The 14,636-nt window shown below is 41.1% G+C and overlaps 1 protein-coding gene across 1 annotated transcript; it reads right to left on the reverse strand.

Annotated features, from left to right (window-relative positions):
- Positions 1-1,104: 1,104 nt before the first annotated feature.
- Positions 1,105-13,120, reverse strand: LOC134448913 (fatty acyl-CoA hydrolase precursor, medium chain-like). The gene is made up of 13 exons (XM_063198620.1): positions 12,996-13,120; positions 11,545-11,734; positions 11,042-11,180; positions 9,436-9,569; positions 7,827-7,980; positions 7,519-7,623; positions 6,943-7,041; positions 5,984-6,127; positions 5,655-5,732; positions 4,436-4,583; positions 3,821-3,970; positions 3,100-3,172; positions 1,105-2,071 (listed from the first exon to the last, which is right to left on the reverse strand). The coding sequence occupies exons 1-13, from the start codon at positions 13,063-13,065 to the stop codon at positions 1,885-1,887; spliced, it is 1,671 nt and encodes a 556-aa protein (XP_063054690.1). The 5' UTR covers positions 13,066-13,120; the 3' UTR covers positions 1,105-1,884.
- Positions 13,121-14,636: the final 1,516 nt, after the last annotated feature.

A 14,636-nucleotide genomic window follows, 5' to 3' on the forward strand; every position in this document is an offset into this window, starting at 1 on the left:
ACACATACTGTCTGATGATTGTGGGAAACTGGCAAAATCCAAGCAGCTTTTTTGCACTTCCAATGCGATCTAGCTTTATTGCCTGAATGCATAATATTGGACACACCAGGGAAAATGCAATATTGGTCCAAAGGAGATATTTTATTTACACATTGTCTAAAAATAGATCTATAAAAAATATTATTGTTTAATAATCTGAAAAGATCTAATCAATTCATTCAGTGCACATTGAAGACATGAGTATAGCTGTTGGATTGTTTTGAGCAACATGAACGACTGTGTTCAGCGCTCCACAAGTCATCAGACATATGACAATGCATAGATGTATTACATTCATGATGTCTTCGGTAACACTTCATTATAAGGGATGTATAAAAGCATTATAAAGACATAAAAGACAAAAAAATAAGGCAACACTTTCCTTGACGCCGGAGTCATATGTATGACATAACGGTGTCATAACATTGTCATAATGCAGTCATGCATGTGTCGTAAACATTATGTCAATGTAATAAACCTTGCATGACTTTGTCTTTAAGTGAAGTTCGGTTATGACAAAGACAGACCTAACAATGTCAATTTTTCATGGCCATAAAACGTTTATGACATTGGAATTATGTTTGTGACTCGATCATGACACTATTATGACACGGTCATGACACTGTTATGTCATACGTATGACGCCGGCGTCAAGTAAAGTGTTACCAAAAATAATTAACCAATTATGAACAAAACATTAACAAATGTTTTTATTATTTACTAAGTGTAATTAATGATTTATAAAATATCTGCAAATAACATGTTCATGATTTTACAAACCTTTTAATTATTTTTTTTATTCATGTACAAAAACCTAGTAAATGTTTGATAACAAAAAAACTTACCGGTAACACTTTATAATAATGTTCCTAAGTAAAGACTCAGTAAATAATTAACTAATGATGAATAAAACATTAACAAATGTTTTTTTTATTAACTAAGTTTTATTAATGCTTTATAAAATATCTACAAATGATATATGCAAGATTTTACACACCTTATAACAGAGTATTTTATTCATTTACAAGCAACTTGTAAATGTTTGATAAATATAAAATATTAACATAGCATTTCCTAGTCATTTACAAGCATTTGTTTACATTTATTAGTCATTTACAAACGTTTGTTAATGTTTTGTTCATCAATAGTTAATTATTTATTAAGTCTTAATAATGCTTTTTTGCATCCATTATTCTAAAGTGTTACCAACTTACCTATAGAATATTAACATAACATCTCCCACTCATTTACAAAAAATGTGAATGTTTTGTTCATCATTAGTTAATTATTTACTACGTTTTTATAATGCGTATTATCCTCCCCTTATTATAAAGTGTTACCATGTCTACTTGTTCAATCTAGTCATAAGTTTTCTGATGTAGAGGAAAGTTACACGGTCAAAACATGTCAGGTAAAGGAAAAAGCCTTTACGTACATGTCTGAAACAAAAGAAAACGAATGATTAGATACTATGGCAATGCAAGTTGAAGACGCGAACAGCAGTGCTGGATTGTTGTGAGCAAAAGGGTCTCTTTCTAATATCCGGACTTCCGTCCTCAACCTGTGCTTTTGGTCTCGAGCTTGCTGTGACACCCCCACCTCCGTGGAGAAAACAATCAAGTTTCCACGATGTCAACCTTGCCACAACTGTCGAGGGGAGTGTCCTCCTTTCAACCTCCAGATTACAAATGAGAAAACGACCATTCCATTGCACTTTTGTGAGATGTTGATTTAATTTTCTGTCCTCAATGACTTCTTGTGACATCATCACGAGGCCACAAGCACTTGTTGAGGAGGGGAGGTAGGATATTGGACAGAACTTCAGGAGTGATTAAGCTCAACCCTCTACAACTCTACTTTCTGCTGCTGCTGCTGCTGCCTCTCCTCGATCTGGCTGGGGAGTGTCTGTGTGAAGAAGGTGAAGCGGTCGGCCTTCAGATGGCTCTCCACCGTCTGCTTCAGTCCAATCCCCAAATACTCTTCCCCAGCACCGTACATCGGCCAGTGGGTCAAGCCAGGGCCGTTTGGAGATCTGGAAAACACACACAAATGCATCATGCATGATTGTTTGCATGATGCGCACGTGTCGTGCACGCACACGCACACGCACACGCACACACAAACACACACACACACAGAGCGCATGCACGTGCACTTGATTGATTCAACACCATTATCGACCAAAACATTAATTTGTGAGATCCACACAGACTATCTACTGAACTAAATTTTAGAGTGTACTGTGTAAGTTATTACTTATATTGAAAACAGGCAAGCATAGGGCTGCCAAGTGTCAAATTCATTATGGTGGGGGTCTGGGGGCCCTGTTGTATTTCCTGCATGTCATTTCCTGCATTTTAATACATTTTAACGCCTGTGTCCCGTTTCAGCTTAATACAGAACTTGTACTTAAATACAGGACGATTCCGTCAAGGTAAGGTTGGCAACCCTAGGTAAGTAACAGCCACATACAGTTCCCAAAAGAGGCACATGTGGCTCTTGAGATGAAGGAGAGGATTGTGCACATCCCAGGGAAAGGTGCAGGACGAAGGCAAACTGTAGTTTTTAGAGTGAGAAGTCCGCACACTTAGAATGCTTTTTGATGTATTTTATTATTTCATGGCAGGATAACGTTTCAACCTCAACAGTCTTCTTCAGATTCTCCTACTGTTGAGGTCGAAACGTTATCCTGCCATGAAATAATACAATACAACAAAAAGGATTCTAAGTGTGCAGCCTTCTCACTCTGAAAACTACATGTGGCTCTTGAACCATATGTCCCTGACCCCTGAGCTAGACAGCAAACAGACAGACTAAAACATTAATGAGTTTTCATGATATATGGTTATATTTTGTGCATATAGTATAGTATGTCATTCATTTTTGTGATTTTTTGACATTTTTATTTTAGCTAGCCACCTGACATACCTTTAATCTCTGCCAAATATGTCTTATTTATTTCTTAATCAAACTATTAAAGCACATTGTACGGCATGTTTGGTAGGAATTGTGAATTGCATGTTTTCCATTATGAAATAATGAACACAAGTACTGAATTACCCAGTGCGTGCGAAGTTGCCCCAGTAGGCCATGACAGTTCTACACAGCTCATCCTCTTCCTCTGTGAAATCACCTAATGGACAGTAAAGATAACAATTAAGAGTATTTTTACACCTAGTCCCCTTTAAGTGAACCAAACTAAGTCCTCTTTATGTGGACCAAACAGTGAACCGACAGCAAAACACAGTTCTGTTTTTGTTCATATTTGGAGTGTATTACAAAAAGAATCATCTGCTCTTTTTGGTCCCGTTAGCCTTCAATGGTGTGTTAGTCCTCTTTTTGATTGCACCCGGTCCTCTAGAGCTCTCCTTAAGTGATTACACCTAGTCACAAGTGTACCTTGGATCCATAAACAAACCGTATTGAGATCACGTTAATAAAGGTCTTAGGACGGTTCACTTTTGAGGGGTCTGGGTACACTTTGGAGCATTCACATACTCTATGCATAGAAAATGCTGAGTCACCGGTCTGAGTTCACTTATGCCTCTTTTCCACTGCTGGTTTTCTGGTGGGCCTACAGCTCGACACAGCGCGACTCGCCGTGACGGCCGAGTTGTGCTGTGTCGAGCTGTAGAACTACCAGAAAACCAGCAATGGAAAAGAGGCATTAAATGGCTGAAAGGGGCCAGGTGTGAAAACAGCCTCGCTTTTCTGCAAGTGCAGGTGATGTAAAGAGTTCATGTACAGAAATCTTGATAATGGATGTAGAGACATATCTTACCATCCATGACGACATGGCCTTTCTGAAAGCAGTACCCAAAGACAAACGCAATCTCGTCTCCATGGTCTGATTTTGTGAAACTGGGACGCTTGGCTGCCAGTAAGCTTGGAGGATGCTGGAACTCATACATGTACACATGTGCTCCTGCATCTGTGAAAGGAGTGAAAGTTATTATATATATCATATATTTTTTTATATGAAGCCTTTGTTTTCCCACTCTTCATCTCACAACATTGTGTGGTTTTACCATCTCATCGTCATCCTCATGTCTTAACAGTGAGTCTAGGAATGGGAGTTCTGGGAGGAGTTTGGTAGCCAGGCCGTGCCCTCCTAGTGACGCAACAGCTTCAGCGTTGCTACCAGTCAATGCAAGTACTTTCTGAGTTCCCGCAAATAGGGGAACTCCTCCCACCTCTAAGCCTCAGGTGGTGCAATTGGTTTCACTATCTTACTAGCCAAACGCTCACTCAATAATTGGTCAAAGTGGCTAGTAAGTAGGTCTTTTTTTTACCGACCAAACCGAAATTTCACCAGCATTTCGCCGATTGGTTAATTTAGAACACTGCTACCCACTCAGCACGATGCCTCCAGGCCCCAGTGGCACCTGTCTCTTACCTCTGTGAGCGTTCGATGTCCTGATGGCAGGCACGGTGAACATGATGTCACCGACGAGTTGGGTGTATGCGTCCCTGTTTTTGACCCTGTCCTCTCCACTTCCCATGTACTCTTCCACCATCAGGTCAGTGGCATCGCTGTTAAATGCCTACAGTACAAACAAAGCTCTGCTGTGACTTCAGTGCATGGCATCAATAAAGACTATTATGAAAGGGCCAGAGGGTCATTTTAGTAGATTCGGTACCCCTGTCAGACAGATGGGATATCTAGAGATGTTAATTCCTATTTACTGAAAAAGCTTACAGTGTGTGTGTGTGTGTGTGTGTGTGTGTATGTGTGTGCGCGCACACGCTTGAATCAGTGGTTGTGAGTGTGTGAGATTGTACATTTTTATTAAACTAATTGATTAGTGCATGCATGAACAAGTGACTGGACATTGATATATGGTTAGTTATTATGTATATGTATTGACTGTCTTTTATTGAACGAATGGCTTGGATGCATGGATAGGCTGCTCTTTATAATAAAAAAAGTTTTATTTTATTTTGAAAGCCCTTCAAGGGACAGGCAATTTTTTGATGTTTGATTCAGTTTCCTTTATTTAATTAGGATTTTCATTTGTCAACCGAACAACGGACTACGGGTGTGTCCATATCTGTTCTTAAAACTACACTGAACATTTACACATCTCAACAAGTAGTTAGAGGTGTTCAGTTGCATCCCCTACCAAGTTTGAAAATTATACATCGCTTCTTTCATGTTTTATTTGTCATTTTGTGAATTATTTTTTGAAGTTTTTTTTACAAAATACTAAATAAAACACAGCAGAGGACATGTTTCCCCACAAAACGTATGTAATACCAGTGAACACCACTAAACAATTGGTGAGGTGGCCACCTTGACAAGAAACATCATCTTGACTAGGCCCCTGAAAAGATAAAGATGTCATGTTGTTAATATAGTTTTTGAAGGTGCTTAGCCAAAAAAAACCCACTTTCAACGCCCCACCACCTTGACTAACAAAAATTCCAGGGGAAACACCAACCCGTGTTCAATTCCCGCCCGGGTCCTTTGCCGATCCTCCCCCATCTCTCTCTCCCACTCGCTCCCTGTCACCAACTCAGACTGTCCTGTCTAATAAAGGCATAAAAGCCCATCATTTCTTTTTTTTAAAAACATAAAAGTGTCAGCCGAGTGTAATGTAAAAAATAGGTCTTACAGTGAGCATAAGGAGGCCAGGGGTCTCTTTTGCGGCGTCCTTGTCAATCCCCTCTTCCCAGTCAGGCGGCGAAAAAAACTGCAAACATAAAAAAGCAATTATCAGTTTCAAAGACAAAAAAAACAAATAAAGAAAGAACGAAAACAAGTGGTTCAAGCGTCATGTTGTAGGCTACATAATAGGCCCGGTATATGCTTACTGCAGGACACATGCCTGCATTTTTCGTGCATGAATCTGTTGCTTTGCGTACTTTATGTCAATTTGGCGTGCAGTATAACACCTGATACAAGGTAGTCTACATACAGTATGTGTCTGTGCACAAACCTTACCTGAGCAATTAAATATCCGCCTTCATCATTGTTGACGCCATTCATGAACGGAATTTTATGAATCTGGTGCGACTTGAAGAGGTCATCAACATTTTTTGTCAAGAAGTGCCCATCCACCGTCACCATAAACATCAACATTACATTCTGTGGAGATGCACAACATAACAGCTTCAGTTTGGCAACTCATTACACAAATGTAGAGCAGAGCTTTAGGCCACTATCATACTATGCTCCAAGGCAATTTACATAGAAAGTCATCACTAACATTGCTTAGGCCATGCCACAAAGAATTAACTATTTTTAAATTTCCACACATTTGCTCTTTTTATATTTATTTTTTCTGTCGAAGAAATATGATTCACTGGTTATTTGTATCTGTTTCTCCGCATAACCAATACAACAGCCATTTTATAAATATTACCCAAGTCTGATTAAAGTAAAAGTTTTGGATCCAAATATGTAAATGACTGGTAACTCAAAGTGGCAGACATGGAGAAGATCCACCTATACACTGTTCATGTATGGGAAGTATTTCCTACTCATAATGAATACTTAGAAATCGGTGGTGGTAGTAAATATTCATTAATGGTACACTGTGCAGGAAATGGTCAAAAAAGGTACTGCAACTATGCTGCTCATTGAAACTGGGCTGCCTATTGCCAAATTTGATCTTTACATGAAAGTTTACTAACTAATAAACAAATATTTTCTAGTATGGTCAAAGTACAGTCATTTTTGCAGCTAAAAATGGCTATTTTTGGAAATTCAAAATGGAGGACCATGGAGAAGATCCCCCTTTTCATGTATGAAAAGTGCAATTTTTCCAGTCATAATGAATACTTGAAACTTGAATGAAAAATGTAACATTAGTGAATGGGCAGCATGAATTCTGGAAATAAACAACTAAAAACCTGACACAGTGTCCCTTTAAAAATATTAAAAATAAAAATCTCTTTCACCTCTGCAACTTTCAGAACCTCTTCAGTTGACATGCCCATCACACAATCCACGATCTCATGGGGCTTGAAGCCAGCACAGTTTGATGAATTGGCCATTGTCTATGGGGATAAAGGGAAAACAACCCATGAATGTTGGGCTGTGGTTCTACACATGGACACTTTACTCCTACAGGGTAGGCTATGTCCAAAACAGCATATTGTGAAGTAGGAAAATAATCGAGGTGCTACAACTTTTCGTCTCTGATTGCTCTGGTGTGCTCTGAAATCAAAGTCAACAACCAGACAAGAAAATAGCAGAAAATAGCAGACCAGAAAAAGAGAATAGATGAGTGCGTCTGTGGGGTAATAAAGTGAAAACCTTCAGGTGCTCATCGGTACCCAAAGTTGCAAACTTGTAGTAGAGCGAGAGAGGGTCCGAGGCACTCTGAAGTCCGTATTACAAGTCCTTTATTAATACATGGACACCATTGCTAGCCGACACGTTTCAGTCGCGTGCGACCTTCTTCGGGGTTAATTCAATTAAACAACACTTCAGCATGGAAAATAAAAGTGGAAGCAGGAGGAAGTGTTTCTTACCACAGCCATCTGCATAGGATCAGGAGTGACGAGTACCGACATGCCTGCTGTTCCACTCTCCGCTATACCTTTATGGAACAGCCCAGCGCTCAAAGGTGACAGGTACTACAAAAAGAAGTGCCATGAACATGCTTAGTAACAAGATAGTAGTCAAATTGTCTTAAACGAGTCTCGCTCAGGGATGCAAAATGAATATCAGTGTAAACTGACAGTAAAGTATCATCGTATCGCATCTTATTGTATCGTATAGTGCTTTTGAAAAAGCAATTGAATCAGGGCTAAGTCTTAAGCACTTAAGCAAACCCCACCTGTAGTGAGACGCTCACTCCCCCTGCGGACTCCCCAAATATGGTGACAGACGAGGGGTCTCCCCCAAAGCTCTGGATGTTCTCCTGGACCCACTGCAGTGCTGCCACCTGGTCCAGCAGACCCCAGTTGCCAGGGGCGTTCTCATCCCCAGTGCTTTGTGGGAGAAAACAAACAGTACATTACATTACATTACATTACATTACATTACACTTAGCTTTTATCCAATGTGATTTACAGTTATTTACAGGGTATTGGTTAATATCCCTGGAGCAATGTGAGGTTAGATGCTCAAGGGCAATTCAGCAAAGGAAGGAGTGTGTGGAGAGGTAAAGGTAGGATTTGAAGCAGCAACCCGCTGATCAGATAATAACAATATAAATTCATCTTATACTAAAATCAAGCACACCTGGATCAAAATAAGCTTTGCTGGGCTGGCTCAAAGTGGCCAAAGTGCAAAGGTGGCACTTCCAAGGTAGCCTACCAGAGACAGTCTGTATAAGAGACAGAACATTCAAAAAACCTTCCATAGGAATGAACGAGAGCATTTGGCTACGTGAACATGGCGTTTGCCGGCGTCCCTCCCACCCTTCCGGTAAGGAGCGCCAATTACTTGCTGAGCTGCGCTGTCACTTATCCAATCATCTCGCCGCCACAGATACTCTAGGAAGACCAGATACGCCACTGGCTGATTTCACAGTGTATTTCCGGTTGCCGAAACGAGGCAGGTTTGTATTAGTTCTATGGCAGATTTAGAACTGAAGGGGCAGTTCCACCCTTGTCCACGTGGTGGCCCGGAGACCAGAATGAATGGAGTCCTATGGAGCAAAACCCCTCATGGTGCCTTTATCTCAGTATATGATTTTTTCTTGTGTAATTCGGATGTTGCTTTCGAAAGACTATATATAGAAAATACCCACGGCTGAGTTTTAGATCTTTTGAGCCACGCATATGCATAATATATATGTATATGTAAAAAGTGATTTTTAAGTGTCTATGACATCACATCCTTAGCAAAATGCTAGCGAGTAGTGAGCAACAAAAACGCCTCCTGTAACAAATCAAACGGACATATGTGCTTTTTTATTATACTGTTGAGTGAAACCCTTATTGAAATCTCCAGAACGACATTCAAATCTGAGTTTTGTTGATGAGACCTGGGTGAAAATTAAGATTTTTAGCATCTAGCTCCATTGGGTCCCATTCATTCTGGTCTCCGAACCATAGAACTAATACAAACTAATACAAACAACTGGTGCAATAGGGCTTAATAGCGAGTGGCTAGGCTGTTCTTATAAGGGCTGTGTCGCCGCCTCGAAGCAACCTTTTACAACTGCTCTAAGTCAATCGGCATGCCCTGAGAATCTGCTTCAGCCGGTCGGTTGCTGATGACATCTGCGGTTCATATCGGGTAGCTACTCGCATGGGGTTGCAACAGAGTCCGCGGCCACTTTATCTCACAGACCATGAAGCAGAACGTGTGTCGTGAAATTCCGCGCATGACTAATCTGAAATAGTATCCCAAATAGTAACCCGGAAGCGTAGCCAAGATGGCTGCCGAGTGAAAGAACTTTAACTAAATGACTTTGAGCCAACTCACTACAAGCTCACCTGAAAAAGCCCAGCATTCCCAGTCTGTACTGAATGGCCACCACTACCACATTCTGATAGGCTGCCAAAACTGAGCCGTCATAAAAAGAGGCGGAGCCCATGGCAAGCCCTCCTCCGTGGATCCACACCATCACCTGGGCAGGAGAGGGATACACACGGTACACGATTCATTCATAGTTCACCACTTGAATGTGACAGTAGAGAGGCAACTAGAACAGCCCTCGGGGGCCGCGAAGGTTGGCAGAAAAAGTATAGCACATCAAAATAAGTAATTGATAAACTAATGTGCACCAAAATAAACTACAATCAGCTAAACAATATTCCCAATAGTTAAAAACTGCCTAATAATCTATCGCAACAATTAACATAATAGTTATTTTATATATCCCAATGGGACACTGGCACACAAACATAGACTATGGTCGTGAAAAGGAGTGCGCGTAAAAAAATAGTATACCATGACCCATGTAAGGGGGGCCTTGGCTGGAATTTGATGGTATATGGGGGGGCAGCCGTGGCCTAGTGGTTAGAGAGTTGGTCTTTCAATCTAGGGGTTGCCGGTTCAAATCCCACCTGACCTCTCCCTACATCTCCATCCATGGCTGAAGTGTCCTTGAGCAAGGCATCTAACCCCACACTACTCCAGGGAATGTAACCAATACCCTGAAAAATAATAACTGTAATTCGCTTTGAATAAATGAAAGCGTCAGCTAAGTGTAATGTAATATAATGTATATGGGGGGCCTTGTCATGGTAAAGTTTGAGAACCTCTGCTGAACTAGAAGACCGTGGAGTTTCACTCTTATCTGTAAGTGTTGAATTAACACTGAATGCTTATTTACACTGTGCAGTACACACAAACCTTCATTCACACAGACACTCACAAGGATTTTCTCTAATATGGTCTCTAATAGTGCTGTCAACAATAATCCATTCAGCGATACAATGCAATGCCGGGCATGGACAATCCAATTCAATGCAGCAAGTTCCAGAATCGATGCAGCAATTTTTTTAAGTTTTAATTACTTCCGTGGATATTTTGGGAGCAAATGACTGTTAAATTAAATAAAAGCACTTCAAAGCAGTGCAAGACTGATACAGAAAACAGCCATTATAGTAGAGCAGATTAAAGGCCTTAAATTGTTGCTCAGTATCTGACTACATGTATTGCCTCACCATGACGGATGAAACATTTGCTTTGCTTTCAGTAGAAATGTAATGCATTGCAATGCATTGTAGAATTGAATCGGATCGAATCGAATCGCTACCTCCTGAATCTTAATCGAATCAAATCGTGAGGGCAGTGCCAATGCACACCACTAGTCTCTAATTCCTAAAATATGAATATATCGGAATAACATCATTATTTTAAGCTATAAAGGATGCAGATCCATACAGAGCCTCTCAGCTCGGATTGCAGATAAGCATGTTCACAGGCCTATTCACTTTTCACTGGAAAAAAAAAAACTATGACATCCTTACAACATTGCTATGACATTACCAAAGGTCTTGAGTAGCAGATTACAGTAAGACGTGGTCATTACCATTTTGGTAATAACCACAACATTGAGATTGGGTCTCTGACCAAAGACTTAGCATCACTCACAGGTAACTTGGCCTCTTGGGCTGGTTTGGCCGGGGTGTAAATGTTGAGATAGAGACAGTCCTCAGATACCTCCGGGATCTCCATATGCATATCTAAGGATTTTGACAAGTTGACAGAGGCCTCACGCAGTTGTATACACCTGAAAAGAGAAAACGAGGTAATTTCCTTTCTCTTGAAAGATGTTGATTGATACATTATTGTGCAGCTCGCTTGCTACTATGGCAGATTACTGATCTTCTGGCATACCGGTACATGAACATGTTAATTATCACATGTGTTAGGCATACTGTGTAGGCCACATAGAGCACCTCCCCCACACACACATAAACACACACGCCACTGACAGCGTGCCAGGAAACTATGATCCTGCCAACAACCCCCAACTCTCCAACACAACTCAGTCATGTTACCTCAGAAACTGTACTACTTGATCTTTATTCAAAAGTACTTTGAATTAGGCAGCTGCTGAGACTATGCGTTGACATCACCTGAATCTGACTTACATAAGTGGCTGCTTGGTGGCATCCCTAACGCCCTCCCATGCCTCTGCAGGTTGGGGTGCGGCCAGCCTGAGGGCCCCCACAGGTGGTTTGGCAAAGGGCACTCCCAGGTACGAGTGGACCACTGTAGGCTTCCCCCTCACCCGCAGGTACTCCCCTCTCAGGGATCCCAGCTTGGTGTGGACCAGTGGGCCTGGAACCGGACCGGTAACACAAGAATAAGTGGAGCTTAGCGGCAGAGCTAAAAAACTACTGCACTCCGATAAAATCAAAGTGCAACATTCAAGTTCTCCTGCCTTTAGATACAGTAGGGTTCGTGTGCTTTCTACAGTAAAAAAGTGTTTTAAGAGTTGAAATTAGCTCCATTTCAGATAACATTTCGTCTAACTTAAAAATAGTGCAAATGTTACTCCCTATTCGGTGTATAATATTTGAGTCAGTTCTACTCAATACTGAGTGAATAGGCCGATCAACACTGGAATGTGAATAAATAATCTTGCTGTAGAGTTGCAATTACAGTGGCCAGGGATGTGTCTGATGGTAGGGACGGATAGGATAGGAATTGCCATTCTCCACCCTAAAATTGATTAGAATGCAGGGAATTGCATCTAAAAAACACAACATTTTCTGGGAGAGAACTCCCACACCTCCCTCCCACTCAGACTACCAAGTGACTCAGAGTGGTTCCTCATTCCAAAATGTTCTAGAAAAAGCCCTGATTATTATTATTAATATTTCCACCGATTTTTTTCAGGTATTGTTTTCTGCACCCCCCAAGTGAACTGCCCACCCACACATTCCATTCCGGTCACACCTCTGACAGTGGCCATCTGCAGAGTTTCAAACTGACGTTTGACTCCACAGTTGGGGTGACGCCATTCTGTACTCTGTCTGTCTGGAGTTATATGTTTATTCTGCAATCTTGACACTTCATTTAATTCTTTATAGGCTACTGTGCGCCTATCGCCGCGTAAAGGGTTTCTGGCATTCCATTAGTGCTTCGGTTACGCACATGTCCACACCACTTCTGCTTATTGACATGCAATCCTTCCACTCGTATTGCAAAGACTAGCCTATATTCCGCTGTCCTGAGAGGTGTATTGTGACAAACGATGTGAATGACAGCTTCAGGAAGTAGACACCTTGCCACTTGGTTGCCGCATCTTGTTTCCAGAAATAATTAACTTGTTCTAGTTGCTCGCGCATCAAATGTGATACCCATGTTGGTAATAAATGATTAGGATGAGTACACGTGTACTCATCCTAATCATTATTAAGTAGACTAATATCACTTTTCTAGCTGCAAATCAGTTGCACAACTAGAATCGTGTTTTTGCTTTACACCAAACGACATTGTCGTAGCCTACGTCTGCAAACGAGACGGTTGGACGCGTGCAGAATCCGGATTGTTTTGTAATCACAACTTTTGAACAGGTCAACAACAGCTCACTTACCGTCATGCGCTGAAGACGACACAAAATATGTCGCTGCTGCAACGAAAGCGATATGAATTAATAGTCTCATTACAGCCCCTTTCGAAAGGAAACCTTCAGTGGATACAAATGTTCGAGTCGGGACTCGGCTGTCAAATTGTTGGGGTGATAGCAGCGCTAAAATACCCCGCCCACACCTACCCTTTGCTCCACAAATGCTGTCACCATGGAACTAAACTAAACTGGGGGAGGGGTAAACAAATGTTATTATTGCCTTAAAACCATCCCACCTTTCTGTGATAAGATAACTAGTTGGCCCACTACGTAAGTTCAGTTGTGTGGGATTTGTTCAACGTTTTTATAATAGACACTTTTGAATTGACATGAAGCCAACTAAATAAAGTAGATAACCCTGCACTGTTGGACCACATCAAATAGCCTAATATCAGGATGTTTGGAATTTTAATCAGTAGCCAGGTTTTCTGCCATCCTTGCCTTATGAACAAATCCAAAGTTGTTCTGATGTTGTTCTACACAGTATTAGGCCTACTGTAATGGTTTCACTGGAGAAAAAAAACATTTTCGATACAAAGTACCGTTATTTAATTGTAGGCATAGCCTGCGCATATGGCAATGCTTTTGGCATGAAACACTACAGTATTTTCCTGTAATACACCGTATATTTTACTTCTTAGCCAAATGTATTCAAGATGACTGGAGAGTGGTCTAGTTGAGGACCATAAAAGTTGTGGTAAGACGTTTGTGGTATATTATTGGGCTTTGCCATTTTGAACAATCTGTATGCTGTTTTATCTGTATGCTGTCACACTCCATGAATTAAGTTGAATAAATTAAACAAAAACAAAAACCAGCCAGAAAATCCCATGGTCAACTAATAAAAACAACTTTTGGTGAAGAGTTTGGCCATCAACAGTCCCTTTAAAAAAAAAAGGATTTTTTTTTTTTTTTGGATGAAGCCTGAGGGTCACTTCAACATTCCCATTTTAATGTGAATATCTGATTAATTACTTCAGGTCACATTGTCTCAGCTTGTGGGCAACAATGTTGACTTTCAGGTATTTTGATTTGGAACACTGCAAGGTGCACTTTGACTGATACAGCTGTACCGTATGACATGCATTTTGCACTGATGATTCATTTAATTTCCCACATTGCTACAGAGCAGCCTTAAATCTTCAGATACGGTTATCAGCTTTGAACTTTGCCCCAGGCTCTATTACCTCATGGTGACTTTGCAGAAACGATAGGAAGTAGGTGAGCTAGGGCCTGAGGGCTGATCTGGAAGCGCACAGTATAAACTCAGTGCTGAAAAGCCATCTACGCTCTCATTTAACCCCACCCCCCTTCCATAGCCTCTATGGGGCACCTAAGTCACGCCCTCTACTTCCTGGTTCATGGGGCAGAGGGAGTCAAAAAATGATTACTGGGCTTGAAAATGAGTGATTTTTGGATTTGTGGTGCATTGGTGGAGGTCCAAGGTTTGGATTGGTGTCAAAATAACACTCATTTTCAAGCCAAGTAATTATTTTTTGACTCCCCCTGCCCCATGAACCAGGAAGTAGAGGGCGTGACTTAGGTGCCCCTGTAACGGAGGCTAACTAGCACAGAGTTGGCGTGGAACGTTGGTAAACCTCCCTCCGA

This window comes from Engraulis encrasicolus, chromosome 5, assembly GCF_034702125.1.
Source record: "Engraulis encrasicolus isolate BLACKSEA-1 chromosome 5, IST_EnEncr_1.0, whole genome shotgun sequence".
Taxonomy (NCBI): Eukaryota; Metazoa; Chordata; class Actinopteri; order Clupeiformes; family Engraulidae; genus Engraulis; species Engraulis encrasicolus.

Excerpts from the sequence above, each read along its gene's own strand:
- LOC134448913 (XM_063198620.1), bottom strand. The coding sequence starts at position 13,065 with ATGAGACTATTAATTCATATCGCTTTCGTTGCAGCAGCGACATATTTT. Across the intron at positions 9,570-11,041 it reads CCCAAGAGGCCAAGTTACCT|GTGATGGTGTGGATCCACGG; the intron begins GTGAGTGATGCT and ends TCTCCTGCCCAG. Across the intron at positions 7,981-9,435 it reads GGAATGCTGGGCTTTTTCAG|CACTGGGGATGAGAACGCCC; the intron begins GTGAGCTTGTAG and ends TCTCCCACAAAG.